Source organism: Somniosus microcephalus, chromosome 12 (assembly GCF_052327205.1).
Source record: "Somniosus microcephalus isolate GS21.2 chromosome 12, FLI_Smic_1.0, whole genome shotgun sequence".
NCBI classification, from domain to species: Eukaryota; Metazoa; Chordata; class Chondrichthyes; order Squaliformes; family Somniosidae; genus Somniosus; species Somniosus microcephalus.
In genome coordinates, this window is record NC_140998.1 from 108,442,166 (window position 1) to 108,465,122 (window position 22,957).

Consider the following 22,957-nt stretch of genomic DNA (forward strand, 5'->3'; position numbering starts at 1 on the left):
CTTCGGCAAAGCCGCCAAACTAAACAAACTATTTCCAACAATTCCAACAGGTGAGGGTCTCCTTGATTTTGGCCAAAGAAACGTCTCCGCACCTCCCTCTACTGCTGGCCCCTTGATGGAGAACGACTTCTCTTTCGCGCTCAGCCCCTTCCCTCCCTGCTGCTCCTACGTAATTGAACCCCAGTGGCGGGGTGAAGGCTGGGGGACGCCTACTGACTGTCTGGAAGCGCAGAAGCCCCTGAGGGACGGCCTGGCCGACCTCTGGGCTTAGAGGGTGCGGACGCAGGATGCTTGATCTGAGCATGGCTGGAAGCAGTGTGCACTGCAGGTGGTGGCAGCTGCACTGCAGACGTGCGAGCGCTGGCATGTGGAATGGTCACCTGCCGAGAGAGGACACCTGCACCATTGTCGGACGACACACTGGCTCTCTGAGGTGACCGGCTCGGCTCATCTGCCATAATCGCATGCTCCACTGATTCCTGGCCTTGTATGGGACTGGAAGGGCCCGGGGTGATCCTAGCTGATGCAGATAGGGTGGCTGCAGTGAGAGTTCGCGTTGCCTCAACCTGGGTGTGGACGAGGCCGGCAAGTGACTGCGTGGCAGCAGTGAGGACCTGTGAGCCAGGTGCCAGTGCTTCGGAGAAGCCCTTGACAGTTCTTTCCATTGCTTCGGACAAGGCCGGTGCTGACCGCTCCACTGCCTCGGACAAGCCCTGCACAGACCTTTCCAGGGATTGTCCGAAGCCCTGAACAGTCCTTTCCATAGCGGCCTCGAAGCCCTGGACAGTCCTCTCCATTGGTGGCCCAAAGCCCTCGACAGACCTCTCCATTGTTGCCCCGAAGCCCTGGAGAGTCCTGTCCATTGCTGGCCCGAAGCCCTCGACAGACCTCTCCATTGTTGCCCCGAAGCCCTGGTGAGTCCTGTCCATTGTTGCCCCGAAGCCCTGGAGAGTCCTCTCCATTGTTGCCCCGAAGTCCAACACACTCTTTGCCAGTGTATCTATTGACTGAGGCATCCTCCCCACTGCAGCCATCAGCTCAGTGTGCCTGAGCCGGGCCTGGGTGCTCATTTCAGCCAGGCGACGCACCTCCTCTGCACTCTGTGCAGCAGTCATCACTACCTGCCTTTCCCTCCGGGGAGGCAGTGGCCGAACTTGCCTACCCCCCTTGCGTTGCTGCATGCCGCTTGGTCCAGCAACTGCCTGATCCTCAGAGCCCCCTCCCCTCCCCTCCAGGGAACTACTATCCCCAGTCTGTACATGTGTATGCTCCCCTGAGATTGGAACGGATGGTCCGGCTTCCTCCTGATCCTCGCCTCCGGAGGCACTGGCACTGGCAGCTTCAGGGCGTGGAGCCCCAGTTGGTGATGCATCATCTGAAAGCAGGGAGGTGGAAGAGTGGCTTTAGCAAAAGGACAGGTTGGCGGAAAGGCATGGCACATTGCGGCACACTGAGGAAGCATGCTGGCGGGGGGACCAAGTGGAAGGAGACAGCTGCAAAAGGTGAGAGCCTTACCCTCGCTGTCGAGAATGGGGTCGGCAGCTGCAGTGGTAACAGGACCAGACAGACGTCCTCCAAGAATCTGGTGCACTCTCTCCTCGAGATCCGTGAGAGTGACCACTTGTGGAGGTCCGCCACCGGCTCGACGCTGCTCCTTTCGCATCGTCGCCAGCTTGGACTGCAGGGGAAAGAAGGGGAAGTTCTGTAACATGATGCCTTGAGAGATCATCTCATGCCCCCCATGATGCAAGAGCCCTTACATGATGCCTTGAAAGATCATCTCATGCCCCCCATGGTGCAAGAGCCCTTACATGATGCCTTGAGAGATCATCTCATGCCCCCCATGGTGCAAGGGCCCTTACATGTGGCCTTGAGTGAAATGTCCATGTGTGTGCCCAGAAAGGGCCATGGGTGCTTGCTGACAGATGGCCATTGGGGCATCATGGCAACAGGGTCCTCGAAGTTAGGTGCAGATGGAGGGAATCAGAAGTTTGCATAACCAACACTCACCCTAACGACCCGAGTGAGGTCGTTGAATTTCTTCCTGCACTGAACAGGGGTCCTGGTCGCCATGCTGTTGGAGTTGACCCTCTGAGAAACCTCCCTCCAAGATCGCCGGTAAGCCTTTTGATTCGGCCTCTCGCCATTGTCAGGATACAGAACATCTCGACGGCGCTCAACTGCAGACACCAACTGGTCCAGAGCCTCAGTGCTGAAGCGCTCTGCTCTCTGTCTCACCTTCTCCATCCTCACCAAGTTTCCTGCGCCAGAGAAGGGCGAGTGCCGATTCTGAGGCCTACAGGGCATTGAGTGTAGCAGCTCAGGCTGACTGACCCACCCCATTAAGAGCCGGCCGGCGCCTGGAAGTCTCGTGGTCTCCGGTAATTGAGATCACCTGCGCTGCGCCCGTCCGCGCCGATATTGGGTAGCGCCTGAACTTTTGCTCCTTAGGAGCCCCGTGCAACGTCTGAGTTAGCACTTCAATCCCCTTTGGGGGCGATGCAACCCAATATCTTGCCAGGCAGCGATAAGTTTCGTCTGGCTATAAACTTTGCGCAGCGCCAGTTCTAACGCCTCAAGCGAGGCTATACCCAATTTCTAGGCCCTAGAGCCTTGGGGCTCTGATATTTGCAAAATTATCTTGTTTCTTCCCCAGGAAAGGGATAAAGAGAGTTTTTTGATGCGTGTTTTGTTTTGTCTTGTCAAATTTGCATACATGTCTCGGCTCCAGGCCCCAAAGCTCTCGTTGCTTCCAGCAGGCTAGGCGAAAATGAGCAGTGAGTGAGGCAAAGTGAATAGGTGAGGGAGGAGGTCGGGTCTGCCAAGATTAGGCAAAGAGCATTCTCCTCCCCCAACCCCTCCCACAACGATACCAGCATTTTTGCAAAAATTACAGCAGTAATACTTTATTGCCCTCAGGCCCCAATACATGTTATAAAGTCATTTTTTAAAAACCAACTGGCTGTAAATTTTGCGATTAATGCCAGCATCAGCGGGGTATTTTCTCCTTCCAGCTTCATTCCTCTGAAGTGGTTGGCAGTGAAGTCCCAATGAATTGGCAGCAGTGTCTGCAGTGGGAGACAACAAAGAATGTGCTCTTGGAGGCCGACCAGGAGAGCATTGGAATAGTCGAGTCTGAAATGACACAGACATGGAAGGGTGTTTTAGCGGCACATGGGCTCAGGTAGGAGCAGAGGTGGGCAATGTTATGGAGGTGGAAATAGGGAATCTTTGTAATGGAGAGGATATAGGGCTGGAAGTTCAACTCGGGTTGAATAGTAGACTGAGGTTGCAAACATTCTGGTTTAACCTGTGACAGAGGCCAGGGATGATGATTGAGTCGGTGGTAAGAGTACAGAGTTTGTGGCAGGGGGCAGAAGCCAATGGCTGTGGAATTCCCAATGTTTAGTTAGAGGAAGTTATAGTGCATTGAAGACTGGATATCAGAGAAGCAATCAGGCATTTGTGGGGTCAAGGGAGGTGATGGAGAGGTAGAGTTGGGTGTCGTCCGTGTACACGTGGAAGTTGATGTTGCCAAGAGACAGCATGTTGATGAAGAAGCGGCAGCAGCCAAGGATAGATCCTTGCGAGACTCTGGAGGTAACAATCCAAGGGCGAGAAGAGAAATCATTGCTGGAGATGCTCTGGCTGTAATTGGATAGGTAAGAGTGAAACAAGCAAGGTCAGTCTCACCAAGCTGGACAACAGAGGAGAGGTGTTGAATGTGTCAAAGGCTGCAGAGAGATTGAGGAGAACAAGGAGGAATAATGCACTCTGCTCTCAGTCCCAGAAAATGTCATTTGTGAGTTTGGTTAGGCCAGTTTCAGTGTTGTGGCATGGGTGGAATCCTGATTGGAGAAATTCAAACAGGGAATTGTTGGAGAGATTGGAACAGACCTGGGAGATGACAACGCATTCAAGGACTTTGGAGAGGAAATGGAGGTTGAAAATGGGTGCTAGTTTGCAAGTATGGAGAGGCAAGAGCGGATTTTTGGATGAGGGGTTGATGGCAGTGGTTTGGAATGGGAGGGCCATACGCCTGAGGTGAGGGAATCATTTACAATACAACTTGCATGATGGTCAGGAGAAGAATTTTGTCAGTCAGCTGCTTATTGAGATTGGAGCCAAGCACGAGGTGGGTCTCATGGACGAGCTGAGCTCGGAGAAGGAATGGCCAGGGAGAAGATGGGAGAGAAACCAGAGAAAGATGGTGGTTAAGGGCTAGAGCAGGGTGGGACATAAGGGGAAGGGGAAAGCAGCTGAATGGGTTGTTTCTGTCTTGGTGACAAATAAAGTCATGTTGCAGCACTGGATATTGGAGGAGGGGTTAGATAAGAGGGATTTTAAGAGATGGTTGGTAGTGCAGAGAAGAAGCTGGGGTTTGTCTTTGCTCTCCGGGAACATTCCTAGAGTAATGGGTGGTTTTGGTGGAAGAAAATGATGCCTGGTAGAGTTGGATGTGGTTCAGCCAGATCTGCTAATGATGGCTAAGCCAGTTGTGCGCTATATATAAAAAAGGTGGTAGAGAGAAAACGGGGAATTACAGACCGGTAAGCCTGACATCGGTAGTGGGGAAAATGCTAGAGCCCATTATAAAAGATGTAATAGCAGAGCACTTGGAAAACAGTGACAGGATCGGACAAAGTCAACATGGATTCACAAAAGGTAAATCGTGCTTGACTAATCTACTGGATTTTTTTGAGAATGTAACTGGTAAAATAGATAAGGGAGAACCAGTGGATGTGGTGTATCTGGACTTTCAGAAGGCCTTCGATAAGGTCCCGCATAAGAGATTAGCGTGTAAAGTTAAGGCACATGGGATTGGGGGCAAGGTATTGACTTGGCTAGAGAACTGGTTGGCAGACAGAAAGCAAAGAGTTGGAATAAACGGGTCTTTTTCCGAATGGCAGGCAGTGACTAGTGGGGTACCGCAGGGATCGGTCCTTGGACCCCAGCTATTCATTCACAATATATATAAATGATCTGGACAAGGGAACTAGATGTAATATCTCCAAATTTGCCGACGACACAAAGCTGGGTGGGCGTGTGTGCTGTGAGGAGGATGTCGAGAAACTCCAGGATGATTTGGATATGCTGGGTGATTGGGCAGAAACATGGTAGATGCAATATAACGTGGATAAATGTGAGGTTATCCACTTTGGTGGCAAAAACAGGAAGGCAGATTATTATCTAAATGGCAATAGATTGGAAGAAGGGGAAGTGCAACGAGACCTGGGTGTCCTTGTGCACCAGTCGCTGAAGGTAAGCATGCAGGTGCAGCATGCGGTTAAGAAGGCAAATGGTATGTTGGCCTTCGTAGCGAGAGGGTTTGAGTACAGGAACAAGGATGTCTTGCTGCAGTTGTACAGGGCCTTGGTGAGACCACATCTTGAGTATTGTGTGCAGTTTTGGTCGCCTTATCTGAGGAAGGATGTTCTTGCCATGGAAGGAGTTCAGCAAAGATTCACCAGGCTGATACCTAGGATGGCAGGAATGACGTATGAGGAGAGATTGGGTCGATTGGGCTTGTACTCGCTGGAGTTTAGAAGAATTAGAGGTGATCTCATTGAAACTTATAAAATTCTGACAGGACTGGACAGACTAGATGCAGGAAGGATGTTCCCGATGGTCGGGGAGTCCAGAACCAGGGGACACCGTCTAAGGATAAAGAGTAAGCCATTTAGGACAGAAATGAGGAGAAATTACTTCACCCAGAGAGTGGTGAACATGTGGAACTCTCTACCACAGAAGGCGGTGGAGGCCAGTTCATTAAATATATTCAAGAAGGAGTTGGATATATTTCTTAAGGCTAAAGGGATCAAGGGGTATGGGGAGAAAGCAGGGACCGGGTACTGAATTTGGATGATCGGCCATGATCGCATTGAATGGCAGAGCAGGTTCGAGGGGCCGAATGGCCTACTCCTGCTCCTATCTTCTATATCTATGTTTCTATATGCTCAGGTCTGCGCCTGTTGTACTTGAGGGGACAAAAATTGGAGACCAAGTAAGGGGGAATGTCTGGAGTCGGAGACAGAACGGTTTTGCTAGAGACAAGGGCATCAAAGTTGGTTGAGTTTGAAAGTGCAGTTTTAAGTGACTTGGTGAGGGGGTGGGGGGAGTTTTTTCCAGGGGCGAATATGGAAAGAAGTGGGGTTGGAAGCAAATCAGCTGATGAGTGGTGAGAGATACAGGGAAGTGGTCAGAGGTGGCATTATCAGTGATCACGACCACGGGAATAAGAGGCCACAGGAGCAATGTTCCCCCTAATTTTTTTGGGTGCGCGACCCCTTTAAGGGGCTCCGCGACTTACCATTGGTAAAGCCGGACCCTGGCTATGCGGGACTGGCTTAAAGGGAACGTTGCACAGGAGCTATCAAGGTTAAGGGGTGGCTGTTAATATGAGTAGTAGAGTTTATATAAAGGTAATTTAGGGATGATAGAAGGGCAGTGAATTCAAAGTAGAGCAAGGGGAGCTGAGATGGAGATTAAAATCACTGAGGATAAGAAGTCGCTCAGTGCAGAGGCCGTAGGAGGAAAGGATATCTCTAGACAAAGATTTTAAAGAGGCACTCGAGCTTACGACAAACAAAATGGGCATATAAATGACCAATATGTGCTGTATGTAAAACCAACTGCTCTAGGAGTGAAAGAGTAATGTTGAATCTCATAACGTATTTCCTTCAAGATTATGGATTTTATTGTTCACTGCCACATGGGAGGAAGGCTTGCTCAGTGTGCCACGTGTAGCAAAATTGTAAACTGCTTCTTTATAAATAAGTTTACAAATTTTACACACAGAGGAAATCTTTCTCCGTGGTGAGTTATTTCAAATTACCGATCCTTTTAACTTGTTTTGTGCTTATTCAGAACCGCTAAGAAATTTGAAAGTTCTGAGATATGACTGTTTTCTGTTGCATGCTTTTAATACAGCATACATTTTCATAGTAATGTTGAAGACTAGTTCTCCTGTGATCTCAATTGCTTTGGGAATTGTAAGTGGCACTTCTCCATAGTTCCACATAAATATAATAATCAAATAGAAGTCAAGTGTGGAAAACAATTTCAGCCTGCTTTAGTTGCAGCAGCGGGACTGAATTATATTCAGCTATAACAATTCTATCTTTCAGGAGTACCTCATTAGATGTGGAACCAATTTATACCTTCAGAGCCCATATGTAAGTAATATCAAATTTATCATTTATGTCGTTTATTTTATAATATTGAGAATATCCAACAATACATAATGAAGTACACTTACAGAAGTTTACACAAAAATAAAGGAGTAAATTATTCTACTTGTAATTGGGTTAGTAGGATATTTTGAAAATCTAAACATTTCTTTAACATAACTATTCCATTTAGAACTCCAATGAGATAGATTAATACCTTGATGTATGGTATGACCTTTTTGAGTAGTTCAATATTAATTGTTTAGTCAACAGTCACTTTTAATTACAGTGAAATACTAGTAATGTTAACTCTATATATTACACATATATAAATATTTTCCTGATTCTTATTGTGTCCAGTGGACCTGTGCTGTCTTTGGCTATCAGTTCTAATGGTGAACAGTGTTTCAGTGGTGGAATTGATGCAACAATACGATGCTGGAACATGCCCAGTCCCAATGTTGATCCATATGATACATATGGTAGGTACTGAATGAAAAATATATTTTCAAAATTGCAGCTTTCTCTTCACTTATTCAATAGGCTGTGCTTTAATGATTTAATTCATTTTTAAATTCCACAAAATTGTTTTGTGTGTTGTTTTAACATTTCTAACTTTAGAGTTTTGATTTTGAATATTGCTTAACCGTCAACTGTTTCTTTCAGAATACATAAAACTGTGTCAAACCTTTTTGTTTTTAAGCATTCTCATGTAAGGACACTCTCCCATTAGCAATGTGTGTATTTTAATCATTCATTTCCCTCCATGTATAATGGATAAAGTCAGCATTCCAATGGAGGGAAATTAATGGTCAGTCAGCCTTTAAAGATCTTTCTAGTCCAAACTATATGGACACCCCTGCCCAAAAGGTATGATGTTGATGCAACTTCGTTCTTTATTTAGTAAATAAATTACTTTTTTCCTTTACAACAGATTGGTAGAACATAGTTTGTGCTTACGATTTTTGCACATAATTTTGTGCATTTGGCTTGGGAGGTGGAAGGCCTTTCTACAGAGTAAAGAAAGGGTAAGATATGTACTCGGACTGCCCTTGTGAACCTCTGCACTGCCAGCTCCAGAAGAACATTGACAAGCCATCTGGAAGGGATGCATTGGGGGTGGGGGCTACTAAAAAAAAAAGGATTATAAAAAAAATTTTTAAACACTTTTTCTTTATAGTTTTTATTATTTGTTACTGGTGATCTGAAAATTATTAATTTTTTTTGGTTGCCTTTTAATATAAAATCTATATACAGTTGTAAGTTGATACATAGAAATTATATTACTCCTCTGTATAAACTAATTTCCAATATTACTGCTTGTGAAATCACATACTAAGATGTCACTGGCTGTCAAATCACCTGATTGAATCAAGACTGAGATGAGGAGGAATTTCTTCACTGAGGGTTGTGAATCTTTGTAATTCTCTACCCCCAAAGGGCTGTGAATGCTGAGTCATTAAGTATATTCAAGGCTAAGATAGATAGATTTTTGGACTCTAGGGGAATCGAGGGATATGGCGATCGGGCAGGAAAATGGAGTTGAGGTCGAAGATCAGCCATGATCCTATTGAATGGCAGAGCAGGCTCAAAGGGCTCCTGCTCTTATTTCTTATTTTCTTAATCTCAATAACCTGTCACCTGCTGAAGGGATAATTACTGGTCCTAGCCCTTCTCGGGCTACCCCAGATCAGGCGTATTCCCCAGATGTTCACCTTCAACTAAAGTTAGAGATAGCCGAATCCTATAAGATGCTTAATTGGGTCTAAAGGTCCAGACTATCTCTCCCTAAAGGAAAGGAACGACCTGAAGATGTTACCGTCCTCCAGATAGCACTTTTAATAAGTTTAACTAGACTGTAACCTTCTGGATATTATGAGGGTCTGGAAAACTCCCCCAGAATTCTGCAACTCCTCACTAAGAGTGTACAGAGATTGAGTTCGCGAGTTTGATACAGAAGTACTATGTGAGACAATTCTAAAAATATACAGATTTACAGGAAACTTTCGATTTACCGGCACCTAAATAACCGGAAATCTCGGTTAACCAGAAAAATTCAGGAGTAGGTTCAGCTAAGTTTTATTACTTGCCTTCCTCGATCTGTTGCTGTGCAAGGGTGTGGCTGCAGCTGTTGCTAAGCTACAGAGACGCTTGGAACTTGTGGCCATTGTTCTGAACCTGTTGCTAAGCAACAGGGTTTGTTGCTTTATACGCAGCTCTCAGCTCCGTATCTTTTACTATAGCTTTCGGTTATCCGGAATTTTTGATGAACCGGCACCACGTCGGTCCCGTCGATGCCGGATAAAAAAAAGTTTCCTGTATTAAAGAACCGACATGTAATTACAGCTGGTGATTCAATCGCAACTTTAACAGTTCAAAATACAAATAGCTTACAGTTCTTCTTCACAGAGATCCTTATTCTCAAATCTTAACTTCGTTACATTTTTACATTTCTTAGTCTATTCTAGGATATCCAGCAAAATCAAATACCTTTGATTACCCGAGACTCAGAGTTGTAGGCTTTCAGAGCCTGTCTCTGAAGCTGAGAATTGCTTTGCCCCTTCCAGAGAATTCTGTCTTCCTATTTGAAAGTTCTATATTTTATACCCTTTTTTCAGTGGTATATCCTTTGAAGTTTTTTGCTGATGTAAGCTAATTATCTCTAGTCATCTTTCTGTTGACCCCTGCTATTCTTAGTCAGTTCAGCTGGTAGCTTGCAGAATTCTGTCTGCTGTGTAGGTGTTCAAAACTGATCATAAAAACAATATGACAGTAGTGGTTTTATTTGATGCCATTTTTATGAAGTTCTTCTATTCAATTCTTAAGTCACCTTAGCTGGTTGTAAGCAGACTTGGCGTCTCCTATGTATTCCAAGTTCAACACAAAAACAATGTGATTGCTTGGTGCATCTATTGATGTCATATTTACAAAGTCTTCTGTTTGTATCTTTTACAACATGTAAATTAACACTTCAACCGAGTACATGATCGTCTTCCTAGCCACCTCAGTTGGTTGTATTAAGAATTTGTGTCGTCTTGTTTCATTTGATGTCATATTTATGAAGGCATATATTTCTTTAATATTCTGTGTTTCTGTTTCCCGAAGTGTTGGTTTATGACACCTTAACATTATACCATTGTGCTCTTTCATGTGCCTGTTTACAAAGTGTTGGTTTAAAACTATTTAACTGGGTTATGGTATTGTGTTCTTCCCAAAGCTCAGACTTTCTGGAAGCTCCAACCCTTTGCTTCAGTAGGGCTATTGTTTCAGTGTCAACAACTGATTCTTATCTCAAAAGCCTATATGGTGTTTACAGCTTTCTGTTAACAACTCATCTCAAAAGCCTGTATTCTGTTTACAGCTTTGTGTCGTTGAGGCTTTTTAGATTTCCAGACCCAGTATGTCATGTTTTAATAAAGTCAAAATTCTGTTCATAGGATGCTGTATTTTTCTGAATAGGTATGGCTCATTCCTTTACACAGCCATCTGTCACACCACTACCAAAAGAAAGAATATACACTAACAAATTGCTGTGTTTCTGCACACTATAATAAATTGAATGCTTTCCAAGTTAGTAATATGCATCAGGGTTAAGATGGTGAACCACCTGAGTTTTGCTCCCACAGGCTGACTTCACTTCAACTTCTCGATTTTTTTCCTTTGTAATTCCATTGGAGACTGTTGTGCATGCAGGAGGATACATGTTGGTGTCAGAAAATGATTTGAAGGAAATGTTAAAGCACCTTCAAGCTAACTATTTTGTTTCATATTGGTCTGCAGATCCAAGTGTCATATTAAATACATTGGCAGCTCACACAGATGCAGTATGGGGTCTTTCATTTAGTGGTATAAAGAACCGGTTGCTGTCTTGTTCAGCAGATGGCACTATTCGGTTATGGAACCCAACTGAGAAGTCACCGTGCCTCAGTTCTTACAATGTAGAAAGGGGTAAGTGTAGAAATGTTTTCCATTATTAGACTTGATAGATATTATTTTGTAGATGCTATATATTTGTATCAGTAGAAATGCAAAAATATAGTTGCAGTGTTTAAACATTTTGCTTAGGATGGATCAATTGTGAAAGGGAAGTAGTAGGCTAAGTATGTGTTTTACAAGAGGAGGAATGATTTGACACCTTAGGCCTGTTTAAAAAAATTAAAAAAAAATTTTAAATAAATAAATGTATTCTGTAAATCCTATGGTTTTTTTAAAAAAAACTTGTAAGGAACAAAAGATGTAACTATGCTACTCTAAATTAATGAGAATGAGTCAGGTGCTGTTACTGATAACTTTATATGTAAACTAAACATACTATGAAATGCAATCAGAGTACTTGTCTTGTGCAGAGTATTTCTCGTAAAACAAAATTTAAAATAGTATTATTGAAATGATGGAGTGATTTAAGATTACTCAGGATTTGGGTAATAGAGAAATCTTGCAGTCACTTTATTTGTGGTGATCAGAGCTGTTTGCATTTGTTATGTTCTATACTTGGGATGAGAAAAGGCCATCATGCTCATGCACTTGGACCCTTTTTTGTTGCACCTCATCGCTGTGTATTAGCACTCCATCCCCCCACCTCTTGGGGTGGATGGCTGGTGTTTGTGCGTTGACATCCAACAATAAATCATATAATGGTGATAGGCTTGATGGAAGTGTCTGCAGACAAAATACCGAACATTCAAATTTGAATGTATTCCAGCTAGATTTGCTTTATCTGAATTTTCCAATTTTGGGCATACAATGTTGACATCAATTTTCGGCATGTAATGTTGACATCAAGCACTTCCATGTCAGGTAAAGAATGGTTAGATGCCAGAGTAAAGCTCCCTCTACTCTGTCTGAAAAATGTGCCTGAGTGCCCCAAATATCAACAATATTTTTCCATTTTCCCCAACAGTCATCCTGTAGGCTCTCTCTGAGATTATCAATTTAATGCCAAATCAGGGGCAGTTTTGTGCTGTGTGCCCATGCCCGCTAGAAACTGGATTAAGATTGTTCAAATTCATTTCACTTAGGACCCTTACAGCAAGCAGACACATCTGGGATGGGTTTGTACTTTAGTCTGAGGTGAAAGGTCAGTGTCTAACCCACTGCACCGTTCAATCCCCCAGTTAATATTTCTTGATGAAGATAAATAACAATGAAGATTATAAAGTACATGGTTAATTTGTTTTAACTAATTTTTCAGAGAATGGAATCCCCACATCAGTTGACTTTGTAGGTGCTGATCCTGCACATATCGTGGGTTCCTTTAATAGTGGCAACACAGTCATTTATGATATGGAAACTTCTCAGCCTTTGGTGATGCTGGCATCGCAGGTAGACGCTGGTGAGTTGCATGAAAATAAGTTACTGAAAATTTTCTGTTTTGAGCCTATTCGTTGCAAAAAAATAAATTTTGGTGAAATTATCCATTCTTCAGCTTACTACTTGGTAACCAATGAGGAAAATTGTAAGAGCAACTTTTTACTGTAATTTACACTCTTTTTGATTGATCAGATATATTAAAATATAAATTCAAGAAATGTTCATACATTCCTGGCTTTTCTCGGCCCTCAACAGGCACTTATGTGTCTCGTGTTGAAATATGACTTAATGTAAGATTCCACCCATTCCTCTCCTGAAGAAGTTGATGCTTTGCTGGGGTCTGGTTCCACAAGTGCTAGTTGATCTCTAGTACCTTGTTCTAATGGGCATTATTTGTGTAGTATATTTTCACAAGTGGACTCTGTACTTTGCTATCACAGATCAACTTTCTGGAAATATGTCAGTTTGTGATGTACTCCAACACAGGACTGAGTTCCTTTTGTTCCACAGGTGAACTCTTAATATTTTACATTATTTGGCAGAGCTGGTTCCGATGCGCAACCACTCCGTTTCCCTTTAACCCTAGATTACTAGAGAAATTATGAACAGTGGGATTAACAATCATTCTCTTGACTTTTTACTGGCCATGGAAGTCATGGTTCTTCAATGCCATGCAGATGTACCTCACCATGACAGTTTCATTTCTATGTTCACTGAAGCTCCGGGATCATCTCGAAGAGCAACTTTCAGAATGTTTTTCTTTGTTCGGCTTCCTTCTGTTGTCCTGACTTTGAACCATGCAAAATTCCTAAAACAAGACTTCTGCCTTCAGTAGTCAAAATTCTAATGATCAGTCAGAAGATTTTTTTTTTACTAATAAAGCCTACAATACTAAACAAAGGGAATTCAATCTTGGTGCCAGGTCCAATCTTCTACCTGTTGTGAGATATTGCGTTGAGATTACAGTGCTTTTCTGGAAAGGGAGGGTTCTTTTAGTGACACCACAACAACATACTCATTTCTTAAAGGCATGGATTACTCTTGTAGTTTTCCCTATTGGTTACTGTACATATTTTAGTGGTATACAAATTATATTTCTAATTGAAGAATAAAGATTTCTACAAAGTTTGCAACCTGATTTCTGATATACAGTCAAATGCGTAGTAAGAAATGGATCACCTGTAGTATAGCATGTACACTGAAGCTGATCATTTAATCATGTATAAATTTATGTAATATATTGCAATATCATTTTTATTTTAAATGGTATTGTTTAAAGGACAAAAGAGGTGATCCTAGATCTTTATTGCAGTTTAAGGTGGTAGTTGGTGTGTGTAAGGGATTTATTTAGGCTTGCATTTTATTTCCACCCAACTGAATAAATAACATTCTGTTTACTGACACTTGAAAGGTTAAAGTTAAATCTTAGTTCATCTCTAATCAAGGAAAAGTTTCTGTATAGCAAGATCATGGTATGAGAAAAATAGTATTTTTTCAAGTTGTGCAACAAACTGATTCACTTTTACGTTCCTTGCAAATACCACAGCTAAATTGTGCATTTATCACAGGAGTTAAAATCACACTAGTGTGGCGGAACCACCAGAGGATTACGGACAATTGTATATAATTCCTTTTACAGCAATGTAGTACAGCTGGGGGCTGCACCTTTAATGTATCTGTTAACTGTACTAGGGCTTCTTTCCTGTACTCCGCGTGATGACGTCATGCCGTCCGTCACGTGATCTCTCAACGGCGGGAAGAACGTGATGACGTCAGAGCTCGGAACCTGCTAGCAGTTGAGCTCGGAACCTGCTAGCAGTTGAGCTCGGAACCTTCTAGCAGTTTCCAGAGAGGCTTTCAAGCAGACCAGACCTATTTGCATTGTATCCTACAGTTTCCTGTACAGCTTCGTTTGTTCATTAAATTTTATTGTTTTTGATTTTCTGAGTCGATCTCAATTCTTCGGCTAGGAACCCCAGTTCCTACATTGGTGACCCCGATTTCTTCGAACAATTTTCGCTGAAGTTACATCATGGACACGAACACCGTCACCCTCAAACTGCCGCAATTTTGGGAGCAACAACCGGCCGTGTGGTTTTTCCAGGCGGAAGCCCAATTTGCAATCCGGGGAGTAGCAGCGGATTCGACCCGTTGTTATTATTACGTGGTCTCCGCCCTCGACAGCGCCACGGACTCGTGGGTCATCAGCCTCCTCGAGAGTCCACCAAACGATGGCAAGTACAAAGCTTTAAAAGCACGTTTACTGCAGATTTTCGGTCTGTCCAAGTCAGAGCTCGCTCGCAGACTTATCTCCATGCCCGGCCTCGGGGACTCAAAACCCTCAGAGCTCATGAGCCAAATGCTCACGCTTTTGGGCTCGGAATCGCAATGTTTTCTGTTCCGCGAGCTGTTTCTCTGTCAACTACCAGAGCCAGTACAGACGGCCTTGGCCAATTCCGCGATCACGGATTGTGCTGAACTCGCCGCGGAAGCAGATCAAATATTCACCGTCTCACAACAATCTTGTGCAGCCACGAGGCGCCCATCCCCCACAAGAGCAAATCCGACGACGACTCCTGCAGGCTGGGGTGCATACCACACTCATTTCGGCGCGAAGGCCAGAAATTACCGTCCACCCTGCAGTTTCTCACCAAAAAAAAAACCTACCTCAAACCAGCGGTTTCTGAGAAGATCAATAAGGCCTAAGGGACGCGCCGGAGTTGCGATGGCCGTCTGGTCTGCAGGGAAACTCCTATACATTACAGACTCCCTGTCAGGGCGACGTTTTCTCTGTGATACTGGCTCCCAGTGCAGTATCCTACAAGCGTCGAAGCTAGATCTTCAATCCGGCGGTCAAGGTCCCCCCCTCGAGGCAGCCAATGGTGCGGCCATTCGCACGTTCGGAAAGCGTAGGGTCCAGTTAAGTTTTGGCGGCCAACGTTTTGTTTGGGAGTTCATCACGGCGAAAGTCTCGCAGGCCATCCTGAGGGCAGAATTCTTCTGCGCAAATGGGTTTCTCGTTGACGTCCGACACTGCCGGCTAATCAGTGCCTCCACTTTTCACTCGGTCCCCTGCCACCGAAGCACCGCGATGTCTTGGTCAGTTGCGGTGCAGTCCCATCTCCAAATGAGTTCTCTCATCTTCTCAGTGAGTTCCCTGAGCTCACCAGGCCCACATTTTCTTCTTCAGTCGCGAGGCACGGTGTGGCGCACCACATTACCACGACAGGATCCCCCGTTTATGCGGGCGCTCGAAGGCTGGAACCCGGTAAACTCGCGGCCGCCAAGGCGGAGTTCCATACAATGGAACGCCTGGGTATTATTCGACGTTCGAATAGTCCTTGGTCCTCGCCATTACACATTGTTCCTAAGCCGGGCGGCGGATGGCGACCATGCGGCGACTACAGACGCCTGAATGAGGCTACCACACCAGATCGGTACCCAATTCCTCACATTCAGGATTTTTCGGCCCATCTGGCAGGGAATTCCATCTTTTCCAAAGTAGACCTCGTCCGAGGCTATCATCAAGTGCCCGTGCATCCTCAGGACGTCCCCAAAACTGCCGTCATCACACCTTTCGGGCTCTTTGAGTTCCTTCGTATGCCGTTTGGGCTGAAGAATGCAGCACAAGCCTTCCAACGTCTCATGGATTCCGTGTTGCGCGATCTGCCGTTCATCTTCGTCTACCTAGACCTAGTAACAGCACGAAAGAACACATTACGCACTTGCGTACCCTTTTTTCTCGTCTCGGCCAACATGGCCTTATTATCAACCCGGCCAAGTGCCAGTTTGGGTTGCACAGCATTGATTTCCTGGGACACAGAATCACCTCAGAAGGCGCCGTCCCGCTGGCCACGAAGGTGGAAGCAGTCACCTCGTTCCCTCTTCCTCAGACCGTCAGGGCCTTCCAGGAATTTCTGGGAATGGTCAATTTTTATCATCGGTTCATCCCCAAGGCGGCATTGTTGATGCAACCTTTGTACGAGGCCCTCAGAGGTAAATGGGCAAAGACCCGATCGATTGGACACCCCAGATGGACCAGGCTTTCCTCGACACTAAGAACGCTTTGGCTGCTGCGACCATATTGGCACATCCCCTTCCGGGCGCAACCATTGCCCTTACCACCGATGCATCTGATTATGCCATCGGGGCAGTACAGGAGCAGTGGGTCGACGGCACATGGCAACCACTGGCTTTCTTCAGCTGCCAATTGCAGAAGAACGAACGCAAGTATAGTACTTTTGATAGGGAGTTGTTGGCATTGTTTCTGGCCATCCGCCATTTTCGCTTCCTACTGGAAGGACGCCCATTCACGGCTTTTGTAGACCACAAGCCACTTACTTTTGCGATGGCCAAGACAGCGGAACCATGGTCGGCACGGCAACAACGTCATCTTACGTACATATCTGAATTTACAACCGACATACAACATGTCTCGGGCAAAGGCAACCTGGTGGCGGATTGTCTCTCCCGCGCCCAGCTCCACGCAGTACACCTGGGAGTCGACTGTTGGTTTGGCAAAAGAACAGACGGCAGACCCTGAAGTGCAGGCATACCGGACCGCACCTTCCAGCTTACAAGTGGCTGATGTCATTTTCCAGGCCGCAGGGACCACACTCCTGTGTGACATCTCGATGGGCATCCCACGTCCAATCGTTCCAGTCGAATGGCGCAGGAGAATTTTCGACACTATCCACGGGTTGTCACACCCTGGCATGAGCGCGTCACAACGACTCATGGCAAAGAAATTCATCTGGAAGGGCATGCATCTCGACGTCCGTGACTGGACCAATACCTGCGTGAGTTGCCAGAAGTCCAAGATACAACGCCATGTTAAGGCCCCAGTCGCCACTTTTCCGGTTCCGGAGCATCGATTCGACCATGTGCACGTGGACCTGGTTGGTCCTCTCCCTTCCTCTCGCGGGTACACTCACCTCCTCACCGTGGTAGACCGCACCACCAGGTGGCCAGAGGTAATTCCTTTGGTTGCCACCACAGCGGCAGACGTCTCCAGAGCCTTCATCTCGTCGTGGGTAGCTCGGTTCGGGGTACCGGCTGACATCTCCTCCGACCGGGGATCTCAATTTACCTCTGAGATTTGGAACGCCGTAGCTCAAGGTTTGGGCACCAAGCTTCATCGTACCACCGCCTACCATTCACAGGCGAAAGGTCTGTGTGAAAGATTCCACAGGTCCCTTAAAGCCGCACTGCATGCTAGTCTCTGTGGGCCTAGTTGGGTGGACAGGCTCCCTTGGGTGCTGCTAGGTCTTCACACGGCGCCTAAGGACGACCTGCATTCTTCTTCGGCAGAGCTGGTTTACGGCCAACCACTCAGAGTGCCTGGCGATTTTCTTCCTCCTCACATGGAACCCTGGTCCCCAGCTCAGCAGCTCGTCAGCCGCCAGGAAGCGGCTAGGAATTTCATCCCAGTGCCTACGTCGCATCATGACCTGCAGCGCTCCCATGTCCCGGTGGATCTTAAGAGCGCAGAATACGTGTTCATTCAGCAGGATGCTCACAAAAACCCGCTCAAACCGCCTTACACAGGTCCGTTCCGCGTCATCTCGTCAGGTGACAAGTCCTTTACAGTCGACGTCGGTGGTAAGCCTGACCACATCTCCATCGACCGGTTGAAACCGGCGCATCTGGATCTGAGCGAACCAGTCGTCACCGCTCAGCCGCCTTGTCGTGGTCGTCCATCGTCGACTGCCGGTCCAGTACAGCCACAGTCATCCGCCGAGTCGCCAGTGCCCGCCTCACCGGGTCGACCACAGCCGGCCTCCTCTTCTCCGCTTGCGGCGTCATCCCAACCACAGCCAATGGCCAGTTCGTCTTCTAGCGCTCCGTTCCAGCTGCCGGGGTATCGCAGTCGGTCGGACAGACTCGTCAGACCCCCTTCTCGCCTTACCTTCTCTGTTAAAAGCAATTCTGGGGGGCTCTGTTAAAAGCAATTCTGGGGGGGCGCATGTGGCGGAACCACCAGAGGATTACGGACAATTGTATATAATTCCTTTTACAGCAATGTAGTACAGCTGGGGGCTGCACCTTTAATGTATCTGTTAACTGTACTAGGGCTTCTTTCCTGTACTCCGCGTGATGACGTCATGCCGTCCGTCACGTGATCTCAACGGCGGGAAGAACGTGATGATGTCATGACGTCAGAGCTCGGAACCTTCTCGCAGTTGAGCTCGGAACCTGCTCGCAGTTGAGCTCGGAACCTTCTAGCAGTTTCCAGAGAGGCTTTCAAGCAGACCAGACCTATTTGCATTGTATCCTACAGTTTCCTGTACAGCTTCGTTTGTTCATTAAATTTTATTGTTTTTGATTTTCTGAGTCGATCTCAATTCTTCGGCTAGGAACCCCAGTTCCTACATTAGCACATTTTAAATGACCAGTTAATTATTTCTGCTGTTCTCTCTTCACTCCTCCTCCTCACATGTAAATTTAGATTCTACATCATATACCATTCCCCAAAAGAAAAAAGGTGGGCAGATGGCCTGGATCTAGGCCAGTACAACTTCTGGGAGGAGTGGAAAGTGGCACGGGTAGCTTGCCAGTTTTCCTTCTCTCCCTATGCAGAAGCATAGCTTTCTCCAATGATCTGGCTTCATTCACTACTCATATCCTTTACACTATTGCTCCTTTTAATTTTAGAATGCAGTAAGAAAGAAAGACTTGCATTTATATAGCGCCTTTCACGACCACCGGACATCTCAAAGCGCTTTACAGCCAATGAAGTACTTTTGAAGTGTAGTCACTGTTGTAATGTGGGAAATGCGGCAGCCAATTTGCGCACAGCAAAGTCCCACAAACAGCAATATGATAATGACCAGATAATCTGTTTTTGCTATGTTGGTTGAGGGATAAACTTTGGCCAGGACACTGGGGATAACTCCCCTGCTCTTCTTCAAAATAGTGCCATGGGATATTTTACATCCACCCGAGAGAGCAGTTGGTTTAACATCTCATCCGAAAGATGGCACCTCCGACAGTGCAGCACTCCCTCATTGGAGTGTCAGCCTAGATTTATGTGCTCAAGTCCCTGGAGTGGGACTTGAACCCACAACCGTAATTACTTGCAGGATTATCACTAACAGATTTGAAAACAAAAGCAGTGATAGTGAGAGCAGTAGTTCATGGGCGTTCGTACCAGAATTTCCTAAAGATAAATGTCAATGAAAAGATAGTTGCATGTCAAAGATCCAATAGAACTTGTATTTTGTTTAATTCTACAAAATTGTTTCAAATCCATTCTAATAGCTATCTAGATATCTATACATTTAAAAAAAAGCTACTATTTGCTCTTCATGCATTTCCTTTGAGTAATTCAGTTTGTGTGCAGCCATTTTATCATTACGCCAGTGTTGGTTACTGTACATACTCGCATATAAGGCAACCCAACTGTAGATGACCCATCTTCCTTCCAGTCAAAACCTACAAAAAAAATGTATGACCAACGTATAAGACATCACATCAGTCACCATAGCTTCCCAGAGATGGGGAAATATTATTACCGCTTGACACAAGCAACAACAACTTGCATTTATAAAGCACCAACGTCCTAAGGTGCTTCACATGAGCGTTATCGAACAAAATTTGACACCGAGTCACATGAGATATTAGGACAGAGCTTGGTCAAAGAGGTAGGTTTTAAGGAGGAAAGAGAGGTAGAGATGTGGAGAGGTTTAGGGAGGGATTTCCACAACTTAGGGCCTAGGCAGCTGTACTTAATCAAAAGGTTGCAGTTCTGAAAATTATTAAGTTGCACCTTTTTCCATTTCATCAAAATTTCAATCAACAAGTTCCTGATATGGCAAAATAGGTGCTTCACGGTTTTGGTATGATAATTTTGTTTTTGACGAGAATGATTTTCATCAGTTTTTGCCTTGCTTTTGTGTTCACAGCTTCTCCTTTAGCCAATCAGATTAATAGAGTTGTCAGCCATCCCACATTGCCTGTTACCATCACGGCTCATGAAGATAGGCATATTAAGTTTTTTGATAATAAAACGGGTAAGTAATAGCAAGTTATTGAGAATTGTGAACAGTATTAATATAAAATTACAGAATCGTCTGGCTTACCTCTAAGTACTTTGCTTATTTATTTAGGTAAATTGATCCATGCTATGGTCGCTCACCTGGATGCTGTTACTAGTCTGGCAGTGGATCCTAATGGAATCTACTTGATGTCTGGAAGTATGTGGCTGATTTCTGTAATTGAATGTTTGTTGTAATTTGAGCTGCAAGAGTCTGTATTTTAATTTGATCTACTTGGACTATTTTTAAAACTTCCAAAATAAGGTCAAAATAACTCACCAAAATATTCTACTATTCACAGGAAATCCACATGGTTTCCAAAAGCTATTTCATTTTTAGCCTTCTATTACTGTTTATAAAATATTTTGGGTAGTTGCTGTATATGTTTGTCTCTGGAAGATACTTAGCTTTGGCTTTTGTTTATAATTGGATCAACATTTTCATATAAGCCTACAAGAAGTTAGATTATTAATATTGACAGTAATTGGCACTTGAACATTGCTTTATAACCAAAACATTAACGCTGATTTTCTTTTTTTTTTAATTGTATCAGGTCACGATTGTTCTATTCGCCTATGGAACTTGGATAGCAAAACGTGTGTTCAAGAAATTACTGCCCATCGGAAGAAATTTGATGAATCTATTTATGATGTAGCCTTCCATCCATCAAAGGCATATATTGCTAGTGCAGGAGCTGATGCCCTTGCCAAAGTGTTTGTGTAAAAATTGCTAAAATATGTTTGCCCCATCATAGCAGGTGAGCTGGAAACGAACAGGAATTGCTTCACTGCCATTAGTTACCCGGTTATCATGCAACACTAAGTGCTAGTCTGTTCTGCCTGGGCAATGGTCTTCCTGGTAGAGTATCATAGGCAGGTGCTTAGTGGTCAGGTATCACCAAATCCTTGAATAATGTCAGGCTAACCCATTTATCTGTAATTACTGTAATTAAAAAAGAAATAAACCAGTATTTGTAGCCTTGACTGGATTTGAACTGAGCTCATTTACTGTATGTAGGTGTATTCAAAGTCATGTGGAATTATTCTTACAGCAGTAAATACTTTGGGCTCTTGTGTCCTGCCTTATGGTTGGGATTGTGGTGCAGTGGTGGGCAGTGAGCTTACAACTAAACCATAGAATGTCATCCTTCAATTCCTTTATCAGTTTTCCAACACCAAACACACTTTTAATCAACTTTCAGCATTAAAAAGAAAATAGAAATTAAATATATTTTAACCTTAGTTTTACAGAATTTTTGACAGGATGTCTAGTTTTTATAAGTCTTTTGTATAATTTTCCTGTCAGAATAATGCTCCAACCAGGGTTAATACTATAATGTTTAATTGGCTTAAAACCCAATCAAACCACCCTCACTGACCCACTATTATGTAACTGCATTCTTCCCTTGCCCAGCTTAAATGAAACAAAATCCTCAGTGAATCCTTCCACGTGGATGCTATTTTAACATCACTATAAAAGCTGTTAAGTGTAATCATTGAAAACTGTAAAATGTGTTGAAATGAAACACAGAGGGGTTAACACCCGTAATTAACTCTTTAAAAAAAAAAAAAATTGCAGCATCCTATCACTATGTGATATTTTGTACATCTTACTGTATTTACAAGTTTATTTATCAAGGGTTAACCATCTTAATGCTATTGGCCTACTGTTGTTATTTATTTCACTTTTCTGTTGGTCTTTATATACTTTATGTATTGTGTGTGTCAATGGGCCCTGTATATCTTTGTCTAACATGGGACTCTTACAGAAGACTAGAGAGCTCTAAATATAGGTTTTAAATGGAACACTGTTTATATCACAGCCCAGGATTTCCTGTCAGATTACTTGCTTTAGGGGCTTAACCCTAATCCCGTGGAACTGAAGAATTTGTGTGAAATCTGGAGTGAAAAGATTTTATTTTGGATTAAATATAGAATACTGAAATAGCCAAATCAAGATTCAGAAATCTGCTGTTTGGTCTAGCTATCCCAGCTTTACAAAGTGCTTCAGTTAATGGTGTAACTAAAGATTTTGTTTGTGTAATGCATGATTAATACAATAAAGTATTTTTTCTAGTCTTCCACAGAGCGATTTCTGATGAGTTTGCGAGTTCTGATGAGTTTTGTAAGGTTTTTGTTTTACAATACATGATTAAGTAAATTTTTAAGATTGTACCACATAGCTAAAATACAGCTGTTTAAAAGTAATGTATATAAAATGCATATAATAAATATTAAATGGTGTACCTGTAAATTAGTGTTTGTTACATTACTTGAGTTGTATAGCTTCAAAAATGCTTTCTTAGTATTTTGTGGAATCCAAAGCATCCTTAATTGTCCTAATTATGTAAAATAAGATTTATGTTGAAATTATGTCCCTTCTTTTATCATTTATCTATTTAGAAAGGGGATTTGGAAATAAAAATATATCTTCTGGGTGTAA

The 22,957-nt window shown here is 44.1% G+C and overlaps 1 protein-coding gene across 6 annotated transcripts in view; it reads left to right on the plus strand.

Annotated features, from left to right (window-relative positions):
- Positions 1-22,957, plus strand: part of strn3 (striatin, calmodulin binding protein 3) — a 254,149-nt gene extending 231,192 nt beyond the window's left edge. For all 6 annotated transcript variants that reach the window (XM_086003414.1, XM_086003408.1, XM_086003412.1 and 3 more), the window contains 7 exons: positions 7,128-7,175; positions 7,530-7,651; positions 10,950-11,117; positions 12,361-12,501; positions 20,384-20,491; positions 20,588-20,674; positions 21,069-22,957. In XM_086003414.1, the coding sequence (XP_085859540.1) occupies positions 7,128-7,175; positions 7,530-7,651; positions 10,950-11,117; positions 12,361-12,501; positions 20,384-20,491; positions 20,588-20,674; positions 21,069-21,238 (844 nt within the window). In that variant the 3' untranslated portion in view covers positions 21,239-22,957. The remainder of the gene's footprint in view (positions 1-7,127; positions 7,176-7,529; positions 7,652-10,949; positions 11,118-12,360; positions 12,502-20,383; positions 20,492-20,587; positions 20,675-21,068) is intronic.